Source organism: Phocoena sinus, chromosome 2 (assembly GCF_008692025.1).
Source record: "Phocoena sinus isolate mPhoSin1 chromosome 2, mPhoSin1.pri, whole genome shotgun sequence".
NCBI lineage: Eukaryota > Metazoa > Chordata > Mammalia > Artiodactyla > Phocoenidae > Phocoena > Phocoena sinus.
Genome location: NC_045764.1, coordinates 177982486 through 178010386, shown reverse-complemented (window position 1 = coordinate 178010386; position 27901 = coordinate 177982486). Strand labels below are relative to the sequence as shown.

Below are 27901 nucleotides of genomic sequence, written 5' to 3'. Positions count from 1 at the left end.
GCCTGACGGCAGCCAAGGGTGGGATTACTGCAGAATGCTTGGCCCTCAAGGAAACCATAAACAAATACACTGAGAAGCCCCCACAAACAGTGATTCATCACTAAGCCGGGGCCATTATTCCATCAGACGCCCCGCACGGCACTAGGTTCCGCAGTGACACACAGTCCCTATAAAACTCCACCCCATCAGCAGGTGAAAACCCAGTCTTTCCACGGGAGGGGGCCTCGCTCACAGCCAGTGTGCTCTTTCCTCGGACTGTCTGCTCCGAGCAGGAGAGAGGAAAAAGCCAAGCTCCACACCTAACCCAGAGAGGCAGCGTTCTGGTCTGTCTTCTAAAACAGAGAAAAGTTACAAAGCGTGATGCCACAAAACCCACATACCCACCACCAAGCGCTAACAAATGTTCTCCATGCCAGCTGCAGACCTCTTCAGAGAAATAAGGCACCCACGACCACACGACCACAGAAACCCATTGTGTGCGCTGCTCACCACCCCCTCCCTCCGAAGGAACCACCATCTGGAGGAGGGGTCTCCTCCCAGGATACTGCCAGCCGTCCCCCAACTCCGGTGTCCCCGTCCTCCCTTGACAACAGGCCTCCCCCATGTTAGCTGGGCGCCTGCCTCCTGGCCAGAGACCCCAGTCCTGTCTGGGGCAGCTGGGCACGGCCACTGAGCGGCCGGGGCGGCGGAACCCGAGCAGAGGCCATGTGATCACGTTCTGGGTGGCAAGCCCTTGCTCGCTGCCTTCCCCCTAGATGCAATGGCAGGACCTAGGCAGCCACCTTGGACCCAGAAGTAGAAGCCACATGCTCGGGACGGCAGAGGGCTCAGCCAGCCCTGGACCCCTAACTCTGTGCTGTACACGAGGCAGGAATCAGCACCTTCAGGTGGCTCTGCCTTTCTGACTCCCTGTCACAGAGACATCGGCTGTGCTCTGGACGGCCAGGCACGTCCCATTTTCACTAAATTTGCATGTACGTGTCAGCGTGCGTCGTTCTGTTTCTCAAGTCACAGGCTAACACCACCCCGAGTGTGCTATTGCAACTTGCCCTTCTCTCCCCACCTCTCATTTCTTTTTGAGAGCCGTGGGCACGTCACTAGTGTGCACTCCCCATACCCGCTGTGTACTTCCTCTCTGTACGAGCACATGGCTTCTCCACCTCCCCGTGATGGCTGTTCAGGCTGCTCCAGTGATCCGACACTACACACTCTGGCCCCATCTTCACAGGGCTGCGCGGGCACCTTCTGCCCAAGTGGGGTTACTGGGTCAGCTCCACACACTCACAACCTGTCCGGGGGCTTTGTTAAACCGTTCCCCCAAGCTGTGGGGTTAATATGCACTCCTGCTGGCCCAGGGGGTGTTGGTGTCCTGGGGCAGCCATAACGAATACCAGACAGGGCGGCTTAGACAACAGCATTTGTTTCTCACGGTCTGGAGGCTGGAGGTCCGGGATCGGGGTGCCTGCAGGGCTGGTTTCCTCTGGTCATAAGAGAAGGATCTGTTTGGGCCTCTCTCCCTGGCTGGCAGACGGCCGCCCCTCACGGCCTCCACTCTGTGCACGCCCCCCCACCCCCACCCCGGCGTCTCTCTGTGCGTCTAGATCTCCCTCATTTTAAGGACACCAGTCATAGTGGAGAAGGACCTGCCCTACGGCCTCGTTTTAAGCTAATCGCCTCTTTGAATACCTCTCTCCAAATACAGTCACATGCCGACGCACTGGGAGAGTCAGGGAGTCACAGCGTGAACTTGGCAGGGGCGGGACACAATTCAGCCCCTAGCACTCAACCCCCCAAAGGAACAGAATCACTAGATTTGGGGGATCTCACGGTGGTTTTATCTGGTATCGCCCTGACCTCCAGGGAGGCTGCGCAACTTCTCGGGTGCTTGTTGGCCGTGAGCGATTCCGTGGCCTGCCTGTCCACAACCTTTGCCCATTTTTCTATTGCACTGGCATTTCCTCACTGTCTTGGGATTCTTCCTTTATTCTAGGTGTAACCATTGGCCTATGTACATCACATCTATCATCTCCTAGCTGCAGGCTGTCACATGAGTGGGTTTCCAGACAATGTTTATTTAATTAAATGTTTTATGATTTATGCTTGTTGGATAATATATTCATTAATTTCACACCCCTCCTCCCAATTTTTTTTCTCGTTTCACTGAGGTCATTAATCTATGTGGAGCTGTTCTGTGTATGGTGTGAGGTAGGGACCTGATTTTATTATTTTCTATGTGGATGCCCACCTGTCTCCCAATCAATTCTGAAAGAGTACCTCCCTTCCTTACGGATGAGGAAGGCTGTTTCTGAAGTGTGCTGCATTTGTGTGTTTCTGTGTCCTGCTCTATGTCCCACAGGTCAATCTGTCCGTACTTCTGACAACTGCATATTGTTTTCATCAGTACAGCTTATTTAAATAAACATGCATCTGCTAAGGAAAACACTCCCTAAACACAAGCATACTTCATTTTTCTTTAAAGTTGCTTGTCTGTTTCATATAAACTTCATAATTTGCTTGCCAAGTTCAATTGCTTCGTGGAATTTTACAAAACTGCATGGCATTTAGGGAGAAGTGACATCTTTAGGTCGTCACGGAGCCTCAGCACCTCCTTACTCAGGTGTTTTATGTCCTTGAGTAAGTGGTTAGCCGGTTCTCTGGCGAAAGTCATTAATGCCCTTTGGCCAATTGATTCCTAGACAAGCTACTAGCTGCTTTTCTGAATAACACTCTTTTTCTTATTTTCAAATTGAAACACTGCAGGTGTTTCAACACTATTGATTCTGTGTGCTGATCCTGTATCAGTCAACCTTTCAGAACCGTCACTGGTTCTAGCAGCTTGTATGCTCTCTTGTATTGTCCATTTGAACAACAATGCCATCTGCAAATGGTAGTTGTGTTTCTTTCAACCCATTCCTATCTACTTTTCACGTCTTGCTGCACTGCCCAGTGCCTCAAGGATAACAGCAGTTACCTTTCTTCTTGGTTTTAGAGGTAATATTTCTAGCGTTTAAGGATGATGTGTGTACGGCAGCGAAGTCCGGTAACCTTTCTGCAGTGATGGAAGTGTTCTATAGCTGCACTCTCTAACGTGGTAACCAGCAGCCAGCAGTTGGAATATGGCTGGTGCTACTGCAGAAGTGGATCATACATTTTAATGGATAAATGGATTGATCAATAGCCAAATGTAGGCTAATACACTGGATAGTGAAGGTCTGTAGATTTTTAGTAGGTGCCCTATAAAAGGTTAAAGTTCCTGTTTATTTCTATATCCCTAAGAATGTCTCTTAAATTTCATCAAATGTTTTTTCTGGATAGATCATATGATTTTTCTCTTTCACTCTGAATGTAATAAAAATAATAAATAGTCTACTGTTAAGTAAATCACCCACACACTCTTGAGATAATTCCTACTTCATGAAATGCTTTCGCAATTTTATACGTTGTAGGGATTTTTTTGGGGGGGTCAACATTTTCTTTAGGATTTTCACGTCTATGTCCACGAGGTCAACCCTACCCTTGTGCTGCCTCTCCTGCCCTCGTGAAATTGACAGCTTTGCCTCTCTTTAAACATCTTTTCAGTCTCTGGAACACGTCATATGAGAGTGTTTATTTCTTGAACATTTGGTAAAATTCACAAATAAAACCATCTGGTGCGCTTTGGGGAAGAGGGGAGGTTTTGATGTAACTGGTCTGTACACATTTTCTATTTTACTAAGTCAATTACTAAGTAATTCATATTTTTTCTAGAAAAGCATCATACTTATTTTTCATATTTATTGACAACGTTGTTTAGCGTTCTTCGACTTTGTCACTTCGTTCCAGATTGCGTATGTGTGCTTTCTCTTTTGATCACTTTTGCCAAAGTTTGCTACGTTATTAGTCTTTCCAAGCAGTTGACTCTGGCTTTTGTTAATATTTCATATTGTTTTCTTATTTCATTACGCTCGCTTTGTTACCTCCATTCTTCTATTTTTTTCTAAGATTTGCCCTGTTCTTTACATAACTTGAGTCAGATGACGCTGTGATTGAAGGCTCGGTCTCTCATTCTCTAACACTTGCACTTAAAGAGGCGTCTCAGCGTTCAGAATCGACACCCACGCATGACAGCAACGTGGGTTTCTGACAGCACGTGGCGGCCCACGATCCTCCTCACAGGGGCAGCCTCCCTGCCACTCCGGGCTTCCCTAACCCCAGGGAGAGTGGTCCCAAGCCCCCACCTAGTGCCCCGGTGTCACAAGCCCCCCACAGACGTGCTTCTGAGGCCCCCCAGCCACCCCCGGGCACCTCCCTGGCTCCGCCCTGGCCCAGGTCCCTCTCCGTCCAGATGAATCCCACCTGGGGATTTCCCCTTCCTTCGTTTGCCCATGCGCACGCACAGCAAAGAACTGTCTCTACTCTGTCTTTCCATGTTTGGTGGCCTCTTCAAAGCAGCTGGTCTCCCTTTGTGTGAGTGCCCGCCCCTTCCTGCAGCATCTCACTAGGATGTCCAGCCACAGGTCATCCTCGGTGGGGGGAGGAGCCGCTATGACTGGGGCATCACCTTAAAGATGGGTGTGAAAGATGCCTCTGCCCTTGGGAAGGGAATGCCCCCGAGTGGGTGTGAGAGGGGCCCTGACACACACTTCAGTCCTCAGGGTCTTTGGTTCTTGCTGTGCGGGAAGAGCTGGGCCTACAGGATTGAGGGACCCAGGGACAACCGCGCACTTGCAAAGCAGAGACCGAGGCGTGCCCGCCTAAGTCGGCTGTGAGGGTCAGCAGAGCTGTGGCGCCGCTCCCAGCCCAGGGCAACTAGACACCCAGGCTGGGCTGTGATCCAGCTGAAGGCAGCTGCGGCCCCCTCAGAGCCACCTCCCGCCACCAGGTGGGTCCCAGGAGGTGGGTCCGGGCCCACGCTGCCCGGTCTCTGTCCCACCGGGTGACACCTGGGGCTGGGGCTTCCATGTGCTCTCAGGTCAGTGGGCCCCTGCCCGCAAGGCGGGCAGGCCTCCTGGGGCTGGTCCTCGGTGGCCAAGGTGCTGGACAGAGTCTGGAGGAAAAGGGCGGTGCCAGCAGGGTGGTGGGGCAAGGAGGGAGAGAAGAGGAAGGGAGCGGGGAGATGGCACCCTGAGGGGGCGTTGGCCACGTCCTCCCTGGGGTTGACCTGAAGTGGGAGACTCTTCGGGGGACCTGGCAGCACGGGGTACTGGGCCTGGGCCCTGGAGGGCAGGGGTCACACGGAGCATGGGGTCAGGGCCAGGGCTGAATGGACACAGGCCCTGGGACGGAAGGCTGGCATGGGGGCCGGGGACAGGAAGATGAGCAGAGCACCCTGGGAACGGGAGAGCAGGGGCAGCAGGGGCCTCCCCGGGGGCGGGGGGGGGGGGGTGTCATTCAGCAAGGACCACCTGAGCACACACTACCCGGGAGAGCAGGGGCACGGGCTCTGCCGTGGGGTCAGGCTATGCCGGGACACCGAGGTCAGGGGAGGCGTGCTGGGGGGGTGAGGAGCCCCCGTATCCCAACACTCCCGGATTCTGTGAGTGACGAAACAAGCGACATTTCAGAAAGTTCACGGAAAGCTGGTTTTGCAGATATTTTTATACACAGGCCCGCAGGGCATTCCCACTGACAGGAAGGTCTCACGATTAATGCCCCCCAGGGGCTGGGGTGGGGGCCAGTCTGCCCAGCCCCCCCCAGTAGCCACGCAGTGGAGGGAGCTGAGGGTCCCCCAAGGCCCCGCTCCCCGATGCTGCCCCAGGAAGCCTGGCCAGCACCTGCGCCCAGCCCCAGAAGGAAGACCTCAGCCCACCCAGCTTCGGAGCCTGGGTTCCAGGTGGTGGGGTGGGGTGGGGAGACGAGGCTGCAAAGAGCACAAAGCCTCCGATTCCTCTTTGGGAGACTGGCCACCCCCACATCCTGCGTGTGGGACGCAAACCAGAGACAGGAGCCTGTGGCCCTGCTGCCCCGGGGCACTGGTGTCCCAGAGGAGCAGGGCCGTGCCTCCTTTAAACCAAACTCCCCGAGCTTCATTCAGCTGCGGGGGAGGGGAGGGCAGCGGCAGGTGGCGGGTGGGGACTGGCTCCCTGATGGCAGAACGCCACAGGGTCCCCAGGGCCCCACGCGGGCCAGGAGCAGGGGAAGGGCAGTCCCCACCGGGGGACTCAGCAGGCCTTGGGGTCTGGAGACGGCTCCCCACCTAAGCAGGACCCCAGGTGGGTGGGCCCCTGAGCCCCTCCCTGGGTCCCCGGCTGGAGTCCAGCCAGGCAGCGTGAGGGTCAGCGCTGGTGAGCCCCGCGGCATCCGGCTCTAACTTCTCCCCACCCTGGGAGAGTGTAACTGCTACAGCCATGTTTGGGGGAACAGTGTGGCAAAGCTACCTCTCTCCTTTTCTATTGCAGTCAAATGTATACAACGTGAAATTTACCACCTTCAAGGAACCAGTCCAGGGGCATCAGGCACGTTCACATGGTTGGCCACCATCACCACATACCGTAACTCTTTTCATTTTGTGAAACTGAAACTCTGTCCCCATTCAACACTCACTCCCCCCGTCCCCCAGCCCGCGGCCCTACCTTCCTACTTCCTGTCTATGAATTCGACTGCTCTAGGGACCTCATACGAGCGGATCACACGCGACTTGTCCTTCTGTGACTGGCCCACGTCACTCAGCACGTCCCTCCGTGATGCAGCCTGTGGCACGACCCCTCGCTTCCAGGCTGGGTCGTCGTCACCACATGGACTGGTAAGTGCTGTCTCAGCTCCTGTGAACTGTGCTGCTAGGAACGTGGCGGGGGGGCGGGCGGGAGGAATCGCTCTCGGAGACCCCGCTTTCAACTCCTTCAGGACACTCGCCCAGATGTGGGACTGCTGGGTCTGGGGGCAGTTCTAGCCACTGTTTTACACAGACGATGCACCATATTACATTCCCACCAACAGTGCACAAGGCTTGGTTTTAACTTCCGATTAAAAACCTCTGCTAAAGGACTTCCCTGGCGGTCCAGTGGTTAAGACTCCATTCCTCCAATGCAGGGGACATTGTTCCGTGCCTGGTCGGGGAACTAAGATCCCACGTGCCACAAGGGGCGGCCAAGAAGAGAAAAACAAAAACAAACAAATGAAAACCTTTGCTAAGAGGGGCTCTTCCTCAGCAGGGCTCCCCAACCCTAAGAGGAAAGCAAGGCTGTCTCACCCAACTGCTCCAGGCCCACCAAGAGCGCGGGGGGCCGCACAGCAGGACCTCACCCCCTCCCTTGCTCGCCCCCCTCAGGACGGAAGTGACAGGGCCAGTCACAAGCAAAGACATCTGAGGAGGGGACTGTCCCCGCCTGGGCCCGCCTGCCGCGGGGGGAGGCTCTGCGTGCTCTGGCAGGGCAGCGACCTTCCCGCATGGCCTGTGGAGGGCACCTCTTGGCCGCCCTGTGGACAGAGTGGACAGAGCACAGGGCCAAGGGCAGCGGGAGGACCGGCGGTGGGTGGAGGCTCCTTCCTGAAGTAGAGCCAAGACACCCCTCGCTCCACACGCGGCGCCCGCGGTATCTCTTCTGCCGTCTCCGTCCACCTCTGTTTCTGCTCCGCTCCCCACGACAGCTGCTCAGCTTGCACTTGGCTCCAGCGCCGAGCCCGTCCGCGTCTGCCGTCCAGCTGGGCAATCCGGAGCGTCCTTTCACCAGCGCCTCCTGTCCCCGCTCCACGGGTGCAGGGCCGTGCTGTGGTTGACGCTTCCTGCTGACCGTCACTGTCGGACCTGGATGCCGGCGTCTGCTCGCATCCAGAGCGGGCACGACGAGGGCTCCGGGCTCCGCCCCGGTGCCTGTGCCTCTGCCCTCTGGAGAATCTGAGGGCTGGGCCTGTCCTGGGCTCCCCTGCAGCGGGCCCGACCCGGTGGTCCTGGGCCCCCACGTCCCCCTTCTCCTGGGCCTCCTCCCAGGTCCCTGGCCATTCTTGGTCTTGCTGGCTTCAGAAGGAGGCAGGAGTGCCCCTCTGCATGCCAACCACCATCTTTGCCACCTTGGCTCTTCTTGACATTTTCACTCTAAAGTTAAAAGTTCCAGCCCAACGCGTAGTCCTTTCCGAAACACGGCCCGTTCCCTCCTGACTGCCCAGGGGCCGAGCCCAGGCCCCCCGCCCCGGGCTCCACCTATCTCCTGGAAGCCCCTCAGCCTGCTCTCCACCCGACCAGGCCCCCAGGAGGACCCTGCCCTGTCCTGTGGCCGCCAGCCGGTGTGGAGGCGCCTTGCAGAAAGAGCCTAGTGACTGGCTCTGTCCAGCCTCCGGGAAGGCCCTAGAGACGTCCTGCACTCCCAGCCCCGGGCCCAGCACTTGGGGCCTGGCCCCGCCCTGCTGACTGGCACCCCAACATCAGGGAGCTCCGTGTCCCACCTCGTCCCACCTCACCTCCCCCTCACTGATGGCGCTCAGGTGGGAAGTGTCTGTCCCAGATCACCGCGCATCCCCTTAAGCAGGGCTGAGTTCCGCAAGGATGGGACCAGGTCCGGGGCCTAGGACGGCACCTGGTGCACCCAGGTCCTCGGAGGAAGGGGGCCAGATGTGCCCAACGCAGCGGCTCCCCCAGCTCCGCGAGACACAAACTCTGCCCGAGACGGGAAACGTGGACGTTACTGCAAGCAGACTCAGAGACGGGACAATAGATGCGGGAAAGGAGCCGCGATGCCGACGGAAGACAAAGGACTAATGTCCCAAGTACAAAGGCGCCTACAGAGGAGCAGCAGAAAGACAATCAACCCACAGAAATGCGGGTGACGGCGCAGAGGCGACTCACAGGAGTGCAGACCCGTAACCCACGCCACCCTGGGCTCCAGAGCCTTCCGGGGCCTGCGGGTCGCCGCCCGCCGCCCGCCGCCCGCCGCCCTGGCTTTTATGAGGAAGAGCTCAAGCTCCACAGAAAGTTGCAGCAAGAGCTCAGCAAACACCCCACCACCACCAACCAGGGACCCCCTCCCCGTGGGCACCTAGGATTTGGGGGCGAACGGGCTGAGAGCAAGCTGGGGCATCAGGACGCTAAGCGAGGGGCCGTCGCCCGTGGCGCCCTGTCCTCCCTGCTGTCGGCGGCCTGCCTGACTGGTCTCCTCGGATCTAGAACCGTCCCTGGCCCTCCTCCTAAAACCTCTCCCTACTGTAGTAAAACGTGTACAACGTAAAATCGACCATTTTAACCATGTTCAAGCATACACGCCACCAGTGGCAGTCAGCACACTGTCCATGCTGAGCAACTGTCGCCTCTAACTCCAGGACCGCTACGTCAGCCCACAGAGGCCCCACCCCGGCAGCTCTCTCCTGGCGGCCCTGCCCGGTCTGACGTTCCGTACAAGGGGCTCACACGTGTGGCTCCTCTGAGGGGCGCCACGTCCTGGGTTCACCCACCCGGTAGGTGTCGGGACAGCACTGGGCCCTACGGGCAGCCGCCCTGAATGCGTGTGCAAGCGTGGCTGCAGCCCCTGTTCCTCTTCTTCTGAAAGAGTGATGTGCTGGCCACGTGGCGACGTGGCCGGGCCTTTAGAGGGGCTGCAGACCGCTGCCCAGAGCGGCCGCCCCACCACAGTCCCGCCAGCAGCACTCAGCTTGGGCGCAGGGCGACCACACGGGCCACGAGGGGCTGGCTGGGCCCAGACCGCAGCACAGCATGCAGCCCGCGACGCGCAAGGAGAGCGCCCTCCGGGTTTGCCGGGGCCGGGCTGGCCCTCCGAGGAGGACGCTGACTCCCCTGTTTTTCTCCCGGCACCCAGGACGTCAGCGGTTAAACCGGGGCCACGTGCGGGCCTGGCTCTGTGGCCCCACATGCGCTGGGTGTTCTGTGGGAGGGAGAACTAAGGGGCCTTCTGTCTCCAGGAGCTGACCCTGTCTGCACGGTCCTGCATCTGCCCCGGTGGGAGCGGGGGCCCTGCGGCGGCAGGTGGCCACGCGGCCCCCACGCCCGGCCTGCCCCCCTGGGACGGGCCGGCCCACACACGGCACCCTGGGGGCTCAGGCTCCAGGCCCACGCAGCTTGGTCACGGCAGGGCCGCAGGGTGAGACTGGGGCACCTGGAGGCCTGGAGGGTTCTCAGGGGCAGAGCCTGCTGGGGGCCAAGGGCTCCAGTTCCACCCGCATCCCGAGCGCTGGTCACCTTCCTCCGGGAGCCTGAGGCGGCTGCCAGCTCTCGCTGGCCCAGCTCAGCTTTCTCTGCTGGTTGAGCCTTATCTGGACATGGCTGCTTCCTGCTAATCAGGAGAGAAGGTCAGAGGTGCCTTCTCAGCTTCCCTGCCAGCGGTGTGGGGCTGGGATGGCCCTGCAGGAAGCAAGGGACAGTCCCAACACCAAGGCCGGGACCCCTGGAAGGGGTCACTGCGAGCCCACCTTCCTGCCCCAGCAGAGGCTAACCTGCGATGGGGGCCAGGGCACAGGCAGGAGGGGGCAGAAGAGCCAGTCCCTCCAAGGTGGTGGTGGGTGTTGCGTCAGAGGCCAGCACGGCCACACGCTGGGCGAGCCGGCCGGCGGGTGGGCCGGGCTGAGCACGGGTACCCGGTAGAGGCCACATGGGCCCAGGCGCCTGCAGAGAGCACCCTGTGTCCACAGCAGGGAGGGCCGCCCCGAGGGGGCTGGGCAGACAACACTGGGACACACGCATAACCTCAACACAGGGCCCAGGACCCAGAGAGCTCCAGCCAGCCGGCCACAAGGCTGTTACACGTGAGAGCCGTCAGCCATCCCAGGACCCGGGCCTGGCCATCAGAACCTCCTTCCTTGGGCCTTCTGGGCCTCTGTCCCCCGCCTGAGTGACCAGAGGCCCTGGGCACGGGGGTACACCTCACTAGCCACTGGAGGGGAGCCCCGCACTGTCCTGGTCGCGAGGGAGACGGGGTCCCCAGGCGGGAAAGAGCCCCTGCCCAGCACTTTCCTGCGGGTGGGGCCCTTCCTCGGCAAGGCCAGCACAGGGAAGCCGGGTGCAGAGGACGGTGCAGGCCATAAGCACCTTGGTTGGGCCGCATGCCCTCCTGCACAGCCTGCGGCCGGACCGCACCACAGGGGACTTCAGGGACCGAGCAGTGGCCCCGCTCAGCCTTGCTGCAGGCGGGAAGCTGTGGTCCAGGTGACTCACAGCCGGGACAGCAAGGGCCCAGCTGGCCGTAAGCCCTGCGGTCTGCCTGGACAGAGTGAAGGCGATGGCCTTCCTCCTGCTTCTTTGCCAAAATCTACCCATCTCCTGCCCCACTCCCAACTTCCCATGGGGTGGAGGGGGGGAGGGTACACTCGGGGGTGGCCCTGGAAGGAGGTGGCCCGTTCCCCGGCTCCTTTAACATTCAGCTTTCCCAAGGGCTCAGAGAGACCACCCTGGCCTCGCCCCAGCCCGGCCTGTCCAGGCGCATCCCCAGGCCACACCAGCAAGGAGTCAGAGCCTTCTCTCTGGGGACCCCGAGTCCCCAGGCTCCCTCCAGGCAACACAGTCCAGGGACAGGCGCCCACGAGGGCTGGCGGAGCGGGGCCCACGGTGACGGGAGAGCACCTGGGCCGCACGCGCTGACAAGCAGGGCCGCCGTGGGACACCGTGACGGGGCAGCCTCTGGTGGCCCCGCAGTGGGCAGGCTCGCGGAAGGGAAAGAGCACGCCCTGCTGGGTGCGGAGTGTGGCCGTCTGGGGGAGTTCGGGGTGTCGAGAGAGCCAAAGCAGCCAGGGCGGGCGAGGTGGGACACGCACCTCTGGTGTCTTACAGCAGGTGGCCTACAAGGACCCGACAAGCTCCAGGTCCCAGGCTGTGGGCACGCTCCACTGCAGGCCCACTGCCCACAGGCACCGGGTCTGGGGAGGGCACAGAGGGCAGCAGCCACATGCACCCTGGAAGCGTCTGTGAGGGGAGCAGAGCGTGCCCTGCCCCAGGTGCCCCTGAAAACACTGGGGGCACAGCGGGGGCTACAGGCTATTGTTTCCCCCAAATCCATATGTTGAAGCCCTAAGCCCCACTGTGATGCTATCAGGAGGAGGGACTTCTGGGAGGTGATGAGGTCAGGAGGGTGGAGCCCTCGTGAATGGGGTTAGTGCCCTTGTAAAAGGGACCCCAGGGAGCTCCCTCACCCCTTCCCCCAGTGAGGACACAGGGAGACACCATCTATGAACCAGGATGCAGCCCCCACCAGACACCGGACCTGCTGGCACCGAGACTTTTGACTTCCAGCCCTCAGAACTGTGAGAACTAAATGCTGTTTAAGCTGCAGGCCTGTGGCACTTTGCTACCCACCTGAGCTGACAGTAGGGATGGGGCTTGAGCCTTCTCGGAGGATTTCTGCTCTGCCCCAGACAGGGCGCATCTAGGGCTGAACTTCTCACTTAGGAATCAAGACCCGCTCCTTGGCAGGGGGTCACAGGGGCTGCTGTTCAGCAGGAGACTGAGCCCTTAGCACCTGCGCCCAGGGGCTGGAGCCCCCAGGAGGAACCCTGGACGCTGGACCAAGACCTCCACCTGCACCTCCTCCAGTTTGTGCCACGTGGCTCCCTGCAGAGACGCCTCCCCTGGGAAGCCCGGGAGGCCCTGGGGGCCGAGCAATCCCCCCATCTGAGGGCCGGGTGCAGTGCCCACCGGACTTCACCACGGCCGCTGCGGCCAGGCAAGGGTCGGCACAGCCAGGGCTTCTGTTCAGGGGCTCCTGTGTGCCCCGGGGGGCTGCCCACGTGGCCCAACCACGGAGCTGAGGGCAGCCCCTCATGGTCAGAGCAGGCACTGCTCTGGGCGTGGCTCCCGCCAGGAAGGGCGACTGGAGACAGAGGAGGGGAAGCAGGACATCCGACCAGACCCCAGACGAGAATTCCTCCAAAACCAGCTGGGCAGACACTGAGTCCCAAGGAGGATGAAGTAAAAATGTGATAATAAACACACCCAGACGTGCCAAATCCAAAGAAAAACACTTCCTAGCAACCAGAGAACACACGCCGCCCACAGGGGAACCACTGGCAGGCTTACCGCACTCGTCAAAACCACTAGAGGCCAGGGGACACAGCCCCAGCGGCCCCTCCGTCCCCGGGGTGTGAGGACCGAGTGGGCGCCTGGGCGGAGCGGAAGGCGTGTGGAGGCTGGCCCCCTTGTGAGCAGGGGTCTGGTACCGAGGGGGGCCGGGAGAGGGGTGCACAGCCCACTCGGTAAGGCCCTCACTTGCTTGCGAGGGAGGGAGGGATGCTGGTTTCCCGTCAATGCTGGGAATTCTCACTTTTCAAGCACACGATAAAGGAACTTGAAAACAGATTTCCTGGAGGGGGTAATAAAGAAAACTCAATCAATCTTCACCAATTTCCAAGGAATAAGTGACCAAAAATAGCAGAGGAAGAGCAAAACAAAGAAAGAATGATAACAGAAACGAGCACCAGTCTGACGTCACGGACTGGAAGGGCAAGCGGCACCCGACGGGGCATAAAGCGGGATCCGGGTGAAGGTGACAGAGGTGATAAAAGGGCTAGTCACCAGGAAGCTGAGCCACGCGGCCCTGCCCCCCATCACCGGAGAAGGGAGGAATGCTGCGGGTCCCAGCTGGGGGGCTGGCCGGGCAAGTCACAGAGGCCAGCGCAGGACGCACCTCAGCTGGAACGGATGCCCTGGCCAGCGGAATCCCAGGAACCCCACGTCCCTCTTCCTCCCACGGACACAGCCTGCAGGCAACCCCACCCCACCGGGGCCTCATCCTGTCTCCAGGAGGCCCCACGCCCGGACCTCCTGTCGGACCGCCGCCCATCTTCCGGCCCACGTCCTCTAGCGCTGGACCCACTGTGGGTCACCCCAGGCCAGCCCCCAGCCTAGCACCCCATCTCCCTCCCTCTGGTCCCTCCTGGGGCACCCAGTTCACCAATATTCTCCACCTGAGATGCTGGACACAGCCCCGGACAACCCCTGGCACCACCTGGCCACCCAGGTCCGCGACACGGACGTCCGGCCCCCAACCTTCCCGGGCCCCCCTCCTCCCTGGACCAACACCTCACATGCCCCTCCGCCCCACCTCGCTCCACTGCTCGCTCTGCTGAGAGACAGGGGTGACCTGAGGAGAGCTGCTTCTCACAGCAGCCAGCACACGGCCATTCCTCCCAGTACCCCCCCACCGAGGCCCCCAGCTACTGCTGCTCCCTCCTCTCCAAAGCAGGCTCCAGACAGGGTCCGTGCTCACCGCACACCCCAATCCCAGCAGCTGGCCCTCCTGGAAACGCTGGGTCTTGGGCCCTGGCTGTCTGCTGCCCCGGAGCCCCAGGTCCCTCTTCTCAGCCACACCACTGCCCTCCGTCCGGGCAGGCACTGGCCACACCAGGGCGGTCACCAAGCAAGGGGCAGGGTCACACTGAGGTCGGGCCAGCAATCAGACACACCAGCCCCCCAGGCTCGGCCACTCCCCACCACGGGCACAGCGGTCACCCCTGGCGGGAAGCCACCGCTGCGTCTGCTCAGGTGGGTCCTGCCTCATGGCCTGTCCTCCACAGAGACGCCCCGAGACCCCAAGACACAAGGGGGCGGGGCTGGTGCCAGCTGGAGCCTCCCCCCACCGGGTGTGGGTACGGATGCAGGGGTTCACCCTGAGTTCCCTCTTCCAACAGCAGAGGTTCCAGCCCCGCTCGGTGGAGAACAAGGTCTCCTCCCTGAGACAGGCACCAGGTGCACCTGCTCTGAGGTAATGCAGCCACCGTGGACCCACAGGCTTGCTCTCAGTGAGGGCGTACTGGGCCCCACCAGTCCCCAGGGGACGCTGCAGGGCTCCCTGCTGTGCCCACACAGAGGGAGGGCCGCCTGGACCACGCCCAGCCATCGCGAGAAGCCCGCTGAGTGGTTACAGGCTCTGAGGAGACCAGAAGGTTCCTGCCACTTGCCCCGCCCCACACTGGTGCCTCCAGGGGATGCTCAGGCCCCCAGGCCCCTGATGCACTGCACCACAGAGGCTGAGCCTGGGGGTCCGAGCACCCTAGACTCCCCCAGAGCTCCTGGAGGCCCGGGGTCCCCTCCTCAACCAGGTCCGATCCCCAGGACATCCAGGTGCCAGGAAGCAAATCTCGAACGTCGGTGGAAATGCCAAGTCAGGCACGCGGGCGTGAGAGGCGAGGAGAGGGTCTGGTCGGGGCCATGCGGGGAGGGGCTGCAGCCCGCCAGCCGTGCCCAGGGCCCCTACAAACCACAGGCGCACCTCCCTGGAGGCCTCTGCCCATCACCTGGCTCCACGGCCTTCTCCTTCACAAACCAGCGCACAGCAGCGCCACGGCCGCCCGCCTGGGGAAGGGGGCGCGGGTCAGCCTCGAGAGGCCTCCTGGGGGCGGCCCACAGCCGGCTGAGCTAGCTCGGGAGGAAACAGCTGTGTAACATCCTAGCTTCACCTGAGTTAACTCCACAGCAGGGGGAGGAAATTAAACTAGAGCCCTGGACATCTGTAATGCTCTACTGCTATGAGTTTCCCAATTTCCCTCCCGCAAGGCTCTGGGTCCGGGTGAACCTGACACCCTTTCTCTTTAGGTCAGTAACATGCAAAAATGGGGCTGCCAGGCTGCATGTCTCACTGAGAAAGGTTCTCATCTTCACTCTACTCTTAAAGGGAATTGGAAAGACCCCCGAGTAGGAGGGGATCCCCAAGGAACTCTCTTCTAAACGGTCTGACCAGACATGTCTTTTTATTCCTAACACAAACAGCTTAACTGGAAATCCCACTTATACTGTTGCCCACTGTGCCCTCCTTTAAAGGAGCTGGTTTTCAGCAGGAAGGCGCTGGGCTGGGGCCTACGCAGCCGCCCTCTCTTGTCCCACGGCCCATGCACACTGCCCCAGAAACCTTCTCTGGAGAAGGACAGCAGCGCTAGGCGCCTATCTTGGGTACAGAGCACGTGCGGGATGGGATGCCCCAGCTTTCCAGCGGCCGTCCCCGAGCAGCTGGTGTAGCAGCTGCCCCCTCCACGAGGCCTCTGCGGTGGCGGTGGGGATGGAATGTCGGCCTGTCCGCTGAGCCAGGCCCAAGGCTCTGGGGGAGGGCGGCTTTTCTACCAGGCGTTGTCCCCTTTTCTCCAGGAGGCAGATGTGAAAGGGGACAGAGGTGTGGAGTTCTCTCCGTGGGTCGGGAGAGGCCTGGCTGCACAGGGGAGGTGGGGGGGTCCCCGTCTGTGCTGCGCTTCTCCCCTAGAACGACCTTCACCATCGCCACAAAGCTGGCATGACACCGAGACTGTGGGTGACCCCAGCACGGCCCCAGGGGCTCAGGTGCAGTGGTCCTACCTCCGACCCCGTTACTAATAAACAAACGTCTGAAGCCTTCGATGACCTGCCAGAAGCAAGCCCACAGGCGGGTGTTGGCGAGCTGCGACTGGGGGGGGGTGGGGGGAGGCATTAGAGCCCCCCCCCGCCGCCCAAACCCTGACGGTCAAGGTTCCGTGTCCCCCGCGGGGACCTGCAGCGGGGCACCGCCATCAGCTCTGCCTCGGCCGCTTTGGCACAAACCCAGGACAACGGCCTGCAGGGCAAGCACAGGGCCGTGCTCACAGCATGACCAGCTGAGGGCCCGAGGGGCGAGTGGCTGGTGGGGGAGCCGGGTCCCTGTGCCACTCGGCATCTGTGTACAGCCCACCACCCGCCTGGCCCCAGGGGCGGTCCTTGGTCGGCCCTGATAGACCCAGACATGTGCCTCTCCTGCGGCCTCAGGCCGTTGCCGCCGGACTCTCGGCCTGTCCCATGCCCCCTCCTCTGGGAAGTCCTCATTCTGAGTGGGGCCCCATGCCCCCCCCAGCTGGCAGCTCAGTCTCGCCCCATTCTCACTCCTCTCCCGGGGGTGGGCACCCAGCACTGCATCGAAAATCACAGCGTTTGGAAACATGCTCCACACGCAGCTCATCTCCTGGCACAGCCGGGCCGGCCAGGGGCACGCAGTTCGGGGTGTGGTGACTGTCACTCTCCATTAACCTGTCAAAGCGTGACAACTCTTAAGTCACGCTGCAACCAGTTACAGCAGAAAGTCCGGAGCCAGAGTGGGAATAAGCAAGAGACAGCGTGCTCCTGTTGGGGTGGGGGCAAGCACAGCGGGGGCACAGACGGGGGGTACCCCATAGGGACCCTGACCAGGAGCCGGCAGCAGTGTCCTGGCCGTGGGCTTGGTCACAGGAGCCCAGAACCCAAAGCTCACCCTGCCCTCACTGCCTGGCGCATCCAACCTGGACGGGTAGGGCGGGAGGGCCCTGGGCCACCACAGAGCGTGGAATGGCCACGCGCCCTCCACTCCCTCCCGTGACCTGCCACGGGGCACCTCCGGGTGGCTGTACCCAACCGGCCCCTTGGCGGAGCTCAGAGAAGGAACCGAGGGGGCGCCCAGGGCAGCACCCACCAGGACACTCGCCCCAGCACGACACCTGTCTGAGGCACTTTCGGGCGCCTTGGAGATGCACCGTGTCTGCTCCCAGACAACAGGGACTAGCCTTGTGTGAGTCACGACACCCCCGAGCAGGGGGAGCCCCCACCTGGGTTCAGAAGCAGGGATGTGGGTGCTGGTTGCCGGGGGCCCTAGGGTGGTGACAATGTCCTCCGAGGCCTGAGGACACCTCCACAGAGCCAGCCCTCACACGGCGGCACCTGAAGCCCCACGTGCAAACCGTGCCAGAAAGCCTCATCCCATCCTGTCTGCATCTAAAAGTAGGAAGATCCTGACTGGCCGTGATCCGATAAAAGATGACACACCATCGCTGCCGCGAGGTCGGCTGCAGGACTTGAAAACGAGGCTCCGGTTAAGGGAAAGATGCCGGTGTCCCAGCTGTCAAGGGTCCAAGGCTCCTCACTAAGGGTCTCCCCGGAGCAGCATTACCACTGTCCCAATGGGGACGCAGGCCCTACAGAGTAAAGTGGGCAAAGACGAGGGAGCCCAGCGCCAACTGGAGGAGCACGCAGCCCGTGCAGGTGACGCGGGGCAGAGGCGGTCGGAACCCAGGCCGCCGACGGCCACAGCCACATCTGACCAGAGGGCAGTGCCTCCGAGGGCCAACTCCCCGCCAACAGGGTTCCACCTTCAAGGGGGCAGAGATGCCCAAGCCCACACTGCTCTCCTCGGGACTCACGGTGTGTGTAGGGCTGCACGTCCTGGCAGGGGGTGGAGGGAATCGCCCCACGGACAGTGGAAACGGAGCCAGCTGATGGCCAGGACGGGAGACAGGAGAGGTGCTTCCCTTCCTGCCAAGGGCAAGACCCGGTGTGTCTGCCCAAGGAGAAGAGGCCGGGTCAGGCTCCTTGTGACGCCTCCCAGCCGCTCCACTCTGTCCTGACCACTGTGGGGCGGTGGTCCTCACTGCTGGTGGACCTGAGCCCCCCGTGCAGACACTGCTCGTCCCCGTCCCTCTGCCATCCCTCCCCATCCTCTCCTGCCATCGGGACAAAGGTGCCCTGTGGCCAGGCCACCAGGAGCGTCCCTTCTCAGAACGGTAGCTGGATGCTGCCCCGGACCAGGGAGGCGTCGTGGTCTGGCTGGGGAGATGAGGAAAGGCCGGTGGGGGCGGCGAGGCCCGGCTGGCTGCCTCGCGTCTGGCAGGAAGAAGGACAGACGCGCTCGGTCCGCAGCACCTCCCACCACCTCGTGGCTGCAGATGCGCCCCCAGGGCCCGTTCTGGCCCATCCATGCAGAAGACCCCAGAGCTCGGCCTTGACCTCCAATGGGAAGAGCTACCAGGCCAGCAGAGCTGGGCGCTGCGTGTCCGCTGCTGCTGAGAAGGGGCTCCTGGAGAACACGCACGTCTCACCCCGTAAAGCACAGAACACAGAGCGCTGCCTTCTCCAGGGGCGGGCGGGGGCCACGCGGGCTGGAGACACTCAGGAGTAGAAAGTGCTTTACTAGAAATTCCATTCTTCAGGACAGGTGTGTCCTCACATGCATCACAGCCCTCTGCAAAGTCCTCCTTGGCTGAGGACACATCCGTGGCAACACACCTCCAGGGCCGGAGGGAACTCAGCTTCCACATACACTCACCTGCTATTTTTAGGGCTTCTTTCAGGGCCACTGTCTAACAACCACAAGAGCGGCCAGGCGCAGGCAGCAGGGGGGAGCCAGCAGCTCCCACGCTCACCGCCCAGCGCATCCTGCAGCCCAAAATACCCAGCACCAGCGGGAACAACAACTGCGAGCCAGTTCCCACCGAGACCGGAAGCTGAGGGGCCCGGTCTGGAGTGTCTGATGAGACTCGGTCGTACTGGCAGGAGGACACACGGGACCAGTGGGGCCTGGGTGGGACAGCAGCACCAGGCCGCCCAGCGTCAGGGCCGCCCCGTCCTGCCACTCCCTGCGTGCCTGCCCCTGAGCACCCCTATCTCTGTGATGGGTCACTCTGGCCACACCAAGTGATGCTCGGGCTCCGGAAGGACCTGAAGATCCAACCATGATGCCTCCACGTGCCCGTCGTTGCTCCTGACTGCAGAGCAACTCTCTGGAACAGTCCCCCAGCCCCACCCACCTGCTCCCAGACGCCCTTCGTCATCCGACCCTCCTGGGGTGGGATGCTGGGCATGCTGGGGAGAGGGAGAGGGGAGCTTGTTTTGGAGCCCAGATCCCGGGAAGAGAGGGACAGGCAGCGGGGCGACTGAGGGGCCCCACCTGGTTGATGGGTCACTAAGCATCCCATGAGATGACAGCTGCCCCACGTGGCCAATTCCTTCCGCACGAAAGCCAACTCGGGAAGACGATACGTTTACAGCACTGCGCCCACGGAGGGCTACTGCCCACCTCGACACCTGCCGGAGGAGCAGGCCACCGCCCAGGTGTGCACCGGAGCTGGGCACTGCCCGGCACAGGGCGGTCAGGGGGCGCTGAATGGAGCTGTGCTGACTCCAGCAAGGGGCCAGGCCTCCCCCAGAGATGCCCAGCCCGCAGGCCTGGGTAGCTGGGGTCAGGTGCCTCAGTCTCTCCCTCAACGCGGCTCTCATCGCTCAGAAGCTGCCGAGCCCCGAGCCCACTCTCAACCCTGCGTGCTGCCCTCCCCGCCCCGCCTCCCCCACCCACACGTCCAACCAGAGCTCAGCCTCCAACTAAACTCACGCCCCCCAACAGACTGGTGACTCCCCAGACCTCCAAACGAAGCCCAGGGTCCTGAACACGGCATCCCGTTCAACCACAGGCCCGCGCCAAGTGCCACTCCGTGCCCACTCTGCCCACGGTGGGGGACGGCCGATCCCACCCGCCCCGCACACCCTCCTGCAGGCCGGGGTGCAGGGGGACGCGGACGCGTCTCTGCAGAAAAGAGGGCTGAGAACTGGCCACTGAAACGGGGACGAGCACAGACTGCCCGGTGGCCGGTCTCAGCGACATCAGAGGGAAGGGCTGCCAAAGGGCCGGCATGTGCCGGGGCGAGCAGACAGACGGGGGCAGACGACTACTGCAGAGAAAGTGCCTGATGAAAATCACCACCCCACAGAGTCAAGAGGCCAGTGACCCCAACTCAGGCACAGCAAAGAGGTGACTGCAGAGCCACTAGGGAGAAAGGACAGACCTTCCAACCAATCACGGCTGACAGGCACTGACCTCTCAACAGCAGAACTGAGAGCCAAGTCGGGGGAGATGCTGCCCGGGACCCCACAACCGGGGGGACGCGCTCCAGGACGAGGGTGAACATCTTCAGATACACTGAAAGAACAGCTAGTTATCCGCAGATCCTCACTGAAAACACCCTGAAGACGCATTTTCCGACACAAGGAGAAAAATGATTCCGAGTCCAGAGATACGAAAAGAATAAAGAAAAGAAGGCGGTGAGGGCTTCCCTGGTGGCGCAGTGGTTGAGAGTCCGCCTGCCGATGCAGGGGACACGGGTTCGTGCCCCGGTCCGGGAAGATCCCACATGCCACGGAGCGGCTGGGCCGATGAGCCATGGCTGCTGAGCCTGTGCGTCCGGAGCCTGTGCTCCGCAACGGGAGAGGCCACAACAGTGAGAGGCCACAACAGTGAGAGGCTCGGGTACCGCAAAAAAAAAAAAAAAAAAAAAAAAAAAAAGAAAGTGGTGAGAGTTTTGAGATTAATCAAGTATTAACAATATAAAGAAAAAAAACAATATAAAGTAATAATAACCTCATATGGGCTAAAAAAGAAGACAGCTAAAATACTCTAAACAAAAGCACGTATACGTGAAAGTGTTGGGTCAGAATAATGTGCTCTAAGGTCCCAGTGTTGTTCAGGAAGAGAATTTACAACTAACTTTAAATTGTAACAACAAGTACGCAATTTACAATTTATATGGTAACCAGTGAAGAAGTAGTAGTGACAAGTTTCAAACTAATAGAAAGGGAAATAGAATAAGAAAAAAAAACGCAAAATAAGGTATGACAGAAAAGAGAAAGAAATGTAAAAAATGTAGGACAATAATAAGCACAAAATAAAATGGTAGACGTGAGCCCAAATATCAGTAATTTAGATAAAGGACGACAGACTGAATGTCCTACAGTTAGAAAATAAAGACTGTCAGATCGAATGAAAACGAAATCTAGACCGTGCCAAACAACCAAAGATATGTGTAACCTGTAAAGATACAGGAAAGTTTAAAGAAACAAGGTGGGCAAAGATATGACAGGCAAATATACCCAGAAGAAAGCTCAGAGAGCTACACTGTTACCAAATCTTTGCTCTGACGAAAAGCACTGTCAGGTCAGGAGTGAGACACGCTGACCAGTTCAAACACCGGGAGGGATTGCGATTCTAAACAGGATGTACCTAATGACAGAACTCCAGGAGAAACAGACAAAGCCAAGCATGACCTAAAGGGACAGGTATCAAACATGACACTGCCAAGTGCCAAACACATGGCCCTTTTCAGGACAGACAGAACGTGTATGAACACTGACTTCAAACAGGGCCACAGAGTAAGTTCCAAAGCATCGTAAGGACCTGGTGTCATACTGACCACCCTCTGTGACAACATAACTAAGTTAGAAATGAACAATAGAAAAAAAGAGAAGAAATGAATTCGGCAATGGAAAAGCAACTAAGGAAAAAACCATACGTTTGGATATTAAGAAACTTTGAAATATCCCATCATGCCAAAGAGAGAATAATGGAAATTTTTTTTTTTAATGGAAATTTTTAAAAAGATTTTTAAACTGAAAGATTTTATATATAAAAGCTTGTGAAACGCAGCCAAAGCATTACTTATTTTGTATTTATAAAATCTTACGTGAAAGGAAAGGAGAAAAAATAATGAGCTATTTAAAGAAATTAGAGCATCCAAAAAAATTAATTAATTAATTAATTTAAAAAGGGCTTCCCTGGTGGTGCAGTGGTTAAGAATCCGCCTGCCAATGCAGGGGACACGGGTTCAAGCCCTGGTCCGGGAAGATCCTACATGCCACGGAGCAACTAAGCCCGTGTGCCACAGCTACTGAGCCTGTGCTCTAGAGCCCGAGAGCCACAACTGCTGAGCTCACGTGCCACAACTACTGAAGCCCACGTGCCTAGAGCCCGTGCTCCACAACAAGAGAAGCTACCGCAATGAGAAGCCCACGCACCACAACGAAGAGTAGCCCCTGCTCGCCGCAACTAGAGAAGGCCCGTGCATAGCAACGAACACCCAACGCAGCCAATAAATAAATCAGAACAGGAACATAAAAATAAAAATAAAGAGCATGAGCGGAAAGAAATAAAGATACAAATATTCATTTTTTTAAAAAATGATGAACCCTTGGTGAGATAGATCAGGGTGTGGATGTCCACGTGCAGAAACAGTCAACACCAGGAATTAAAAAGGGACAGCTCTAAAGGTCCTGCAGACATAAAAAAAAAAAAAAAAAAAAAAGAATATTACGAACAACTTTTCGCCAAAAACTTGAAAATCTGGACGAAATGGACAAATTCCCAGAAAACTATATTTCCGAAACTAACTTAAAGTGGGGGTGTGTGTGTCCTACAATCATTAAAGAAATGGAGCCAGGAGTTACACTTGCCCCAAAGCAACTTCAAGCTCAGGTGTTGTACTGGTGATTTCTCCCACACATTCAAGGAACAAACAATCCTGTTTCACACAAACAATACCATGCAACCGCTCTTTCTACAGGATATCTTGGCACCAAAATCTGATAAGGGCAGTAGATGAGCAGGAGATTACAGACCCTAGACAGAGATGCAGAAGTCCTAAGCAAAATCTTAATCTCAGTCTACCCACGTACAGGAAGGGGAACACGGCATGACCACGCTGGTATTTTTCCAAGAGTGAAAGGTTAGTTTAATGCTAGAAAATCCATTGACGCAATTTACTGCATCAGTCGTTAAAGGAGAAGGACCACGTCAGGCTCTTGATTATACCCAACACCCACGCACAACAAGTGCAGAGCGAGACCCCAAGGAGAAACTATCGTGCAGCCACCAGAATGGCTGGAATTGAAAAGACGGTAACACAGAACGTGCACAGAACGTGCACAGAACGGCTGGCGGCCATGCAAGGTGGTGCCACCACTTCGGAAAGCCCGCAGTGTCTTCATAGTTGACACACCCCCGCCTCCCCTGCGACCAGCCATCCTGAAGAGAAGAGCAAACGCGGCCCAAGCCCTGACCCTGAATGGCCACAGTGGCTCTGAACACAACAGCTCCAAAGGAAATGACCCCAACACCCACCGGCAGGAGCAGGTTCAAACCACGTGCAGATGCCACCAACGTGGAGAGGGAGCCGCGGGGCTGCCGTGCGCGATGCCCGGGGCACCCGGCCGGTGGGGGAGCCTGGCCCCGAGCGCTCGACACTCATCCGCGGGTGACGGAGACATCCCCGTCCTGCGGGCTGTGGCGGACCCGGACACGCGGCTGCCAAAGCTCACACTTCAGCTGAAGGCCCTTCCGCGAGCGTGAGCTCACCCTCTGTGGCCGGCAGAGGGCGCCAACAGGAGGATGTGGAGAAATGTGAACGCGCAGTACGCCTGTGGAAAGATGTCCGACCCCGTGAAATTAATTCATAAGCCTCAACAGGAAGGAAAATTAAGGGGCAAGTGCTAGGGTCCAAAATGCCCCAGACCCCGCTGAAGCTGCGTGCGGGGGGGCGAGGAGGCTGCTTTGGGAATCCCAGCAGAGGGGCAGGGATAGGAAGACGCCAGGGCCAGGGGTCACTGGGAAGGGGTGCTGTCCACTCCCTCGAGAAAACCCACGGAACCGAGCCTGCCTCTGTCACAGCCCCGTGGGCCTGGCACCAGCTGCTGGGAAGAGCAGAGAGCTCTCCCGCCACCACCAGGAAGGAAAGACCACAAGACAAGACCAAGGCCAACGCCGGGTGCACCTCAGGAGGCATCACAGACCTCGAAAAGACAGCCAAGAAGCGTGCACCATCAGAGGAGGGTGGTGTCAACACATTGCCGAAAAAGGATTACCAGTCCCTAAAAAGCTGCTGAGACTCAAGTAGGGGGGAAAGAAAGGAGAAAAAATTGGCAAAAGAAATGAACAGGAATTTCGCTGATGAGGAAGTACAAATGGCCTACATCAGTAATCAGAGAAATTCAAATTAAAACCACAATACCATTTCACACCCACCAGATTGGCAACAATTGAAAGTCAGGCAGTGCTGGCAAGAAGGCAGAGCCGTGGGGATGCGGGGCGGTTGGGAGGGGTGGGGGGTGGGGAGGCCGGAGCTGGCATAACAGCTCTGGGAAGGCTCCTGGTGGTGACGCCCAGCACACGCCCCCCAAACCCTACTGCCTGCGGCAGAGGGCCAGTGCGAGAATGCCCGCCCACGGGGTGCATTCATAACTGGCCCAAAACTGTGGACAGCCACAGGTCCCCCCACAAAGCAGAGACACGTGCTGCTGTCTTACAGGGAACACCACGCCGCAGGCACAGACATCAGCTCGATGCCGCTCAGAAACTTAGAGACCGGGCGAGAGGAGACGTGCAAACGGACAGAGAGTGGAATCCCTTCTACATAAAGTCTCCGAGCGAGCGGAACGAAGAACAGCCTACCCAAGGAGGCCTGCTCGGGGGTCAAAGCGGGGGGCCCGGGTGCTGCGGGGAGGGGCTGTTCTGTGCGTCTGACCCCTGAGCTCTGCGCCTGCCCACCCCGACGGCTGCTCAGCCCCACGCCTACAGAGCAACCCGCCAGGCCCCGCCCCCCGCCCCCCACCCAGGCAGAGCCGTGGACCCCCAGCACCTAGCGCTGCACGGCCCCGCCCCCGCCCTCCCCACACACCCACCAGAGTGGGCTTCCTACACCAGCTCCGCGGGGGGCCGACTGGGCCCCTCGACCACGCAACCCCTGCCCACCTGCCACCTCCCTCACCTCCCTCTGGTCAAAACTTCGGTGGTCTTTCGGGGCACCCCAGGAGGCTGCTGAAGAGGTGCAGGAAGGGGGGCAAGCATGCCCTCAGGGAGCGCCATGGGGCGGCAGCCAGCGGGGGGGGGGGGGTGACAGACAGGAGAAGCATGGTGGGGAAGGTCCAGGATGACCTTTGGCTGTGGCGCCCGACACTGGGCCAAATGCCAAGACGGGAAGTTGGAGGGGGTGGGAGGCCAGGCCTGGGGAGGTGCCCCTGAGACTTCCCAAACAAGAGGCAAGCAGGCGGGACTCCCTCGGACACCACAACCTCCCAAGGCCCCACACAGGTCTGGGAGCACCCATCCTTTTCACTCGGCACAGCCAATGCCCTGAGCCACCAGCCTTGTGCTCGGGAGGGCAACCCTGGCACCCGGCACCCTCTGCGTCCCCAACACCTGGCTCGCACACCTGTTGAAGGAGCTGTGGCAGAGCACACCCCCCTCGGTACACACTGGCCACTTCCTCTGGTCCCGCCAGGGGATCTCCCCAGGGAGAGCTTTTCCCTGCCGCCCCCCTGCAGCCCTTGTGGCCTGGTGTCCATTCCAGAACCAGGCCCTGGTGTGAGTTTGTCTCTCTTCCCCCTCAGCCTGGGAGCTTCCTCAGCAGGGACCACTGAATCAGGAAGAAACCCGCAGAGCTTCAAGCTGGCAGGAGGAGCAGGGAAGCGACAGGCCTGAGTCGAGTCGGGATGGCCATGGCGCTGTCCTGAGCGTGAGCCTCGTCCAGCTGTACCGCTGGGGACAGGGCACTTCCCCCCAAGTGGAAAGGGCAGCATCTTTTGCGACGGCAAAATTAACAGTATGATGTAAGGAGCAGTGTTTATGTACAAGGAAGTCCCTAAATTACACAGCATAGTGCAAACAGGCAAGGGGCAGATACCCCCCGCCAGCAGGACAGAGGGGGTACGGCCAGACCCTCAAAAGGACGAAGGATGAAGGAATAAAATTGTGGTCCTAGGTCCCAGATCTGTGTGTCCCCTGGACACTGCGTGCCCTGAGTGACTCCCAGGCCACTCAGGCTTGACAGTGTGGCTGGACGCAAAAGGAAATCTATGGTACCCGGTGGAGAGAGAAGACACCCTGAGTCAACTCCACCGTCACCGCATCGGTAGGCAGGTGCAACGATGCCGGTTGGGAGCCAACCAGGTGTGCGCCTCGGAGAGCCTCGGGGGACCGCGGAGCCTGAGAAACCCGGGACCACTTCCTCCGCTGCACGGGACCAGGACCTGAGGGACCATCCACGCATCAGGGGTTGTCCGCACGGAAGGCGCGTGCCCGAGGTGGGGCGCAAAGGCGACGGCCCGGGGTGTGGGTCCCGAGTGGGGATCCCAGAGTGAACGGTTCCGGGTGGACTGTCCCGGGTGGGGGCCCCGGGTGCAGGTCCGGGGTGGCCGGTCCCGCGTGCAGGCCTCGGGTGGGGACCCAGGCGCGAGGTCCCCTGTGGCCGGTCCCGGGTGGCCGGCAGGTGCGCGCGGGAACAAAGCGGCAGGCGGGCGGCGGCGTACCTGGGCACGCAGCTGGGGCTGGAGCCGTCCACCTCCCAGGTGGCGAACAGGTTCATGGGCACCGGCGTGTTGAGCGCGGCGGGCGCGCCGGCCAGGCCCAGGCGGCCCCGCTCGGCCATGGCGCCGGCCCCGCCGCTCCCTCGGCGGCCTGGGCTGCGGCCGGGCCGCGGACGCGCGGCGGGCGGGCGGGCGGGCCGGGCGCGCGGAGGGCGGCGGCGCGGTCACATGGCTGCAGGGCGGCGGGGACAGCCGGGCGGGCGTCGGACAAGCCCGCGGGCGGCGACCAGGCTGCGGCCGCCCCGCCCCGCCCGCGCGCGCCCCCACCGTGCCCCCCCCTCCCCCGACAGCGCCGCCGCCGCTGATTGGCTGGGCGGGCGCGCGCTCGCCGCTTCGGGCCCAATCACGGCCCGCGGAGGGCTCACCGGAAGTGAGATTCGCGCGCCCCCCTCGAGCCGGCGCCCCCGGAGGCGCCCCAGCCCGCGGCCCGCGGGAGCGCGCGTCCGCGCCTGCGCACAGGCCCCGCCCAGAGCGCCGCGCCCCGCCCCCCGGGAGAGGCAGGGAGGGGCCAGAGAGACCTCAGGGTCCGCCTGTGGCCCTGTGCCCCGCGAGCCCCCCGGGAGCACTTGTTGTCCCCCGTATCCCCCGGGCCTCTGCGCGTCCCCGACCCCCCAGTCCTACGCCTCCTCAGAATCTCCCCGCCCCCCCCTCCTCCCCCGCGCACTCCGCGTGTCCCCCGGCGCCCTCCAGTCCCATGCCGGCCCCCGGGTCCTCCGCACCGACTTCTAGACCACCGGGCCCCCGCGCCTCTCGTGTCCCCCGGAGGCTTGCCCACCCTGCGAACTCTCTTTGTCCCCCCACCGTCTCTTTGTACCCTCCCCCCGCGCCGACTCCCTTGGAGGATCGCCCGGGTGGGGCGTGAAGCAGGAGGACCAGGGTAGCGGGTGGCACAGACCCATCAGCCCCCCCTCAAGGAGTTCCTCCCTGCGGGCGCACTGGGACTCCACACAGGCTCAGTGTGCAGATTGGTCCACCATAAATCCCCTCTGGCGTGTCCTCTTTCTGCCTGAGCCTCCTTATTATCCAGCAATGCCCTTTCTGCGGTTTTTACACATGACAGTGGAGAACAAACGTCTGGGGGCAGGCGTGGCTCCTGGCCATGGGGCTCACAGTGAACTTGGGGATCCA

The 27901-nt window shown here is 60.3% G+C and overlaps 1 protein-coding gene across 3 annotated transcripts in view; it reads right to left on the bottom strand.

The window, feature by feature from the left end:
* The window catches only part of PACS2 (phosphofurin acidic cluster sorting protein 2), a 63360-nt gene extending 36462 nt beyond the window's left edge, over positions 1-26898 (bottom strand). Inside the window, exon 1 of one of the 3 annotated variants that reach the window (XM_032622950.1) lies at positions 26717-26898. In XM_032622950.1, coding sequence (XP_032478841.1) covers positions 26717-26835 — 119 coding nt within the window. In that variant the 5' untranslated portion in view covers positions 26836-26898. The remainder of the gene's footprint in view (positions 1-26716) is intronic. The other 2 variants (XM_032622949.1, XM_032622948.1) reach the window with 2 other exon arrangements.
* Between the last annotated feature and the right edge of the window lie 1003 nt (positions 26899-27901).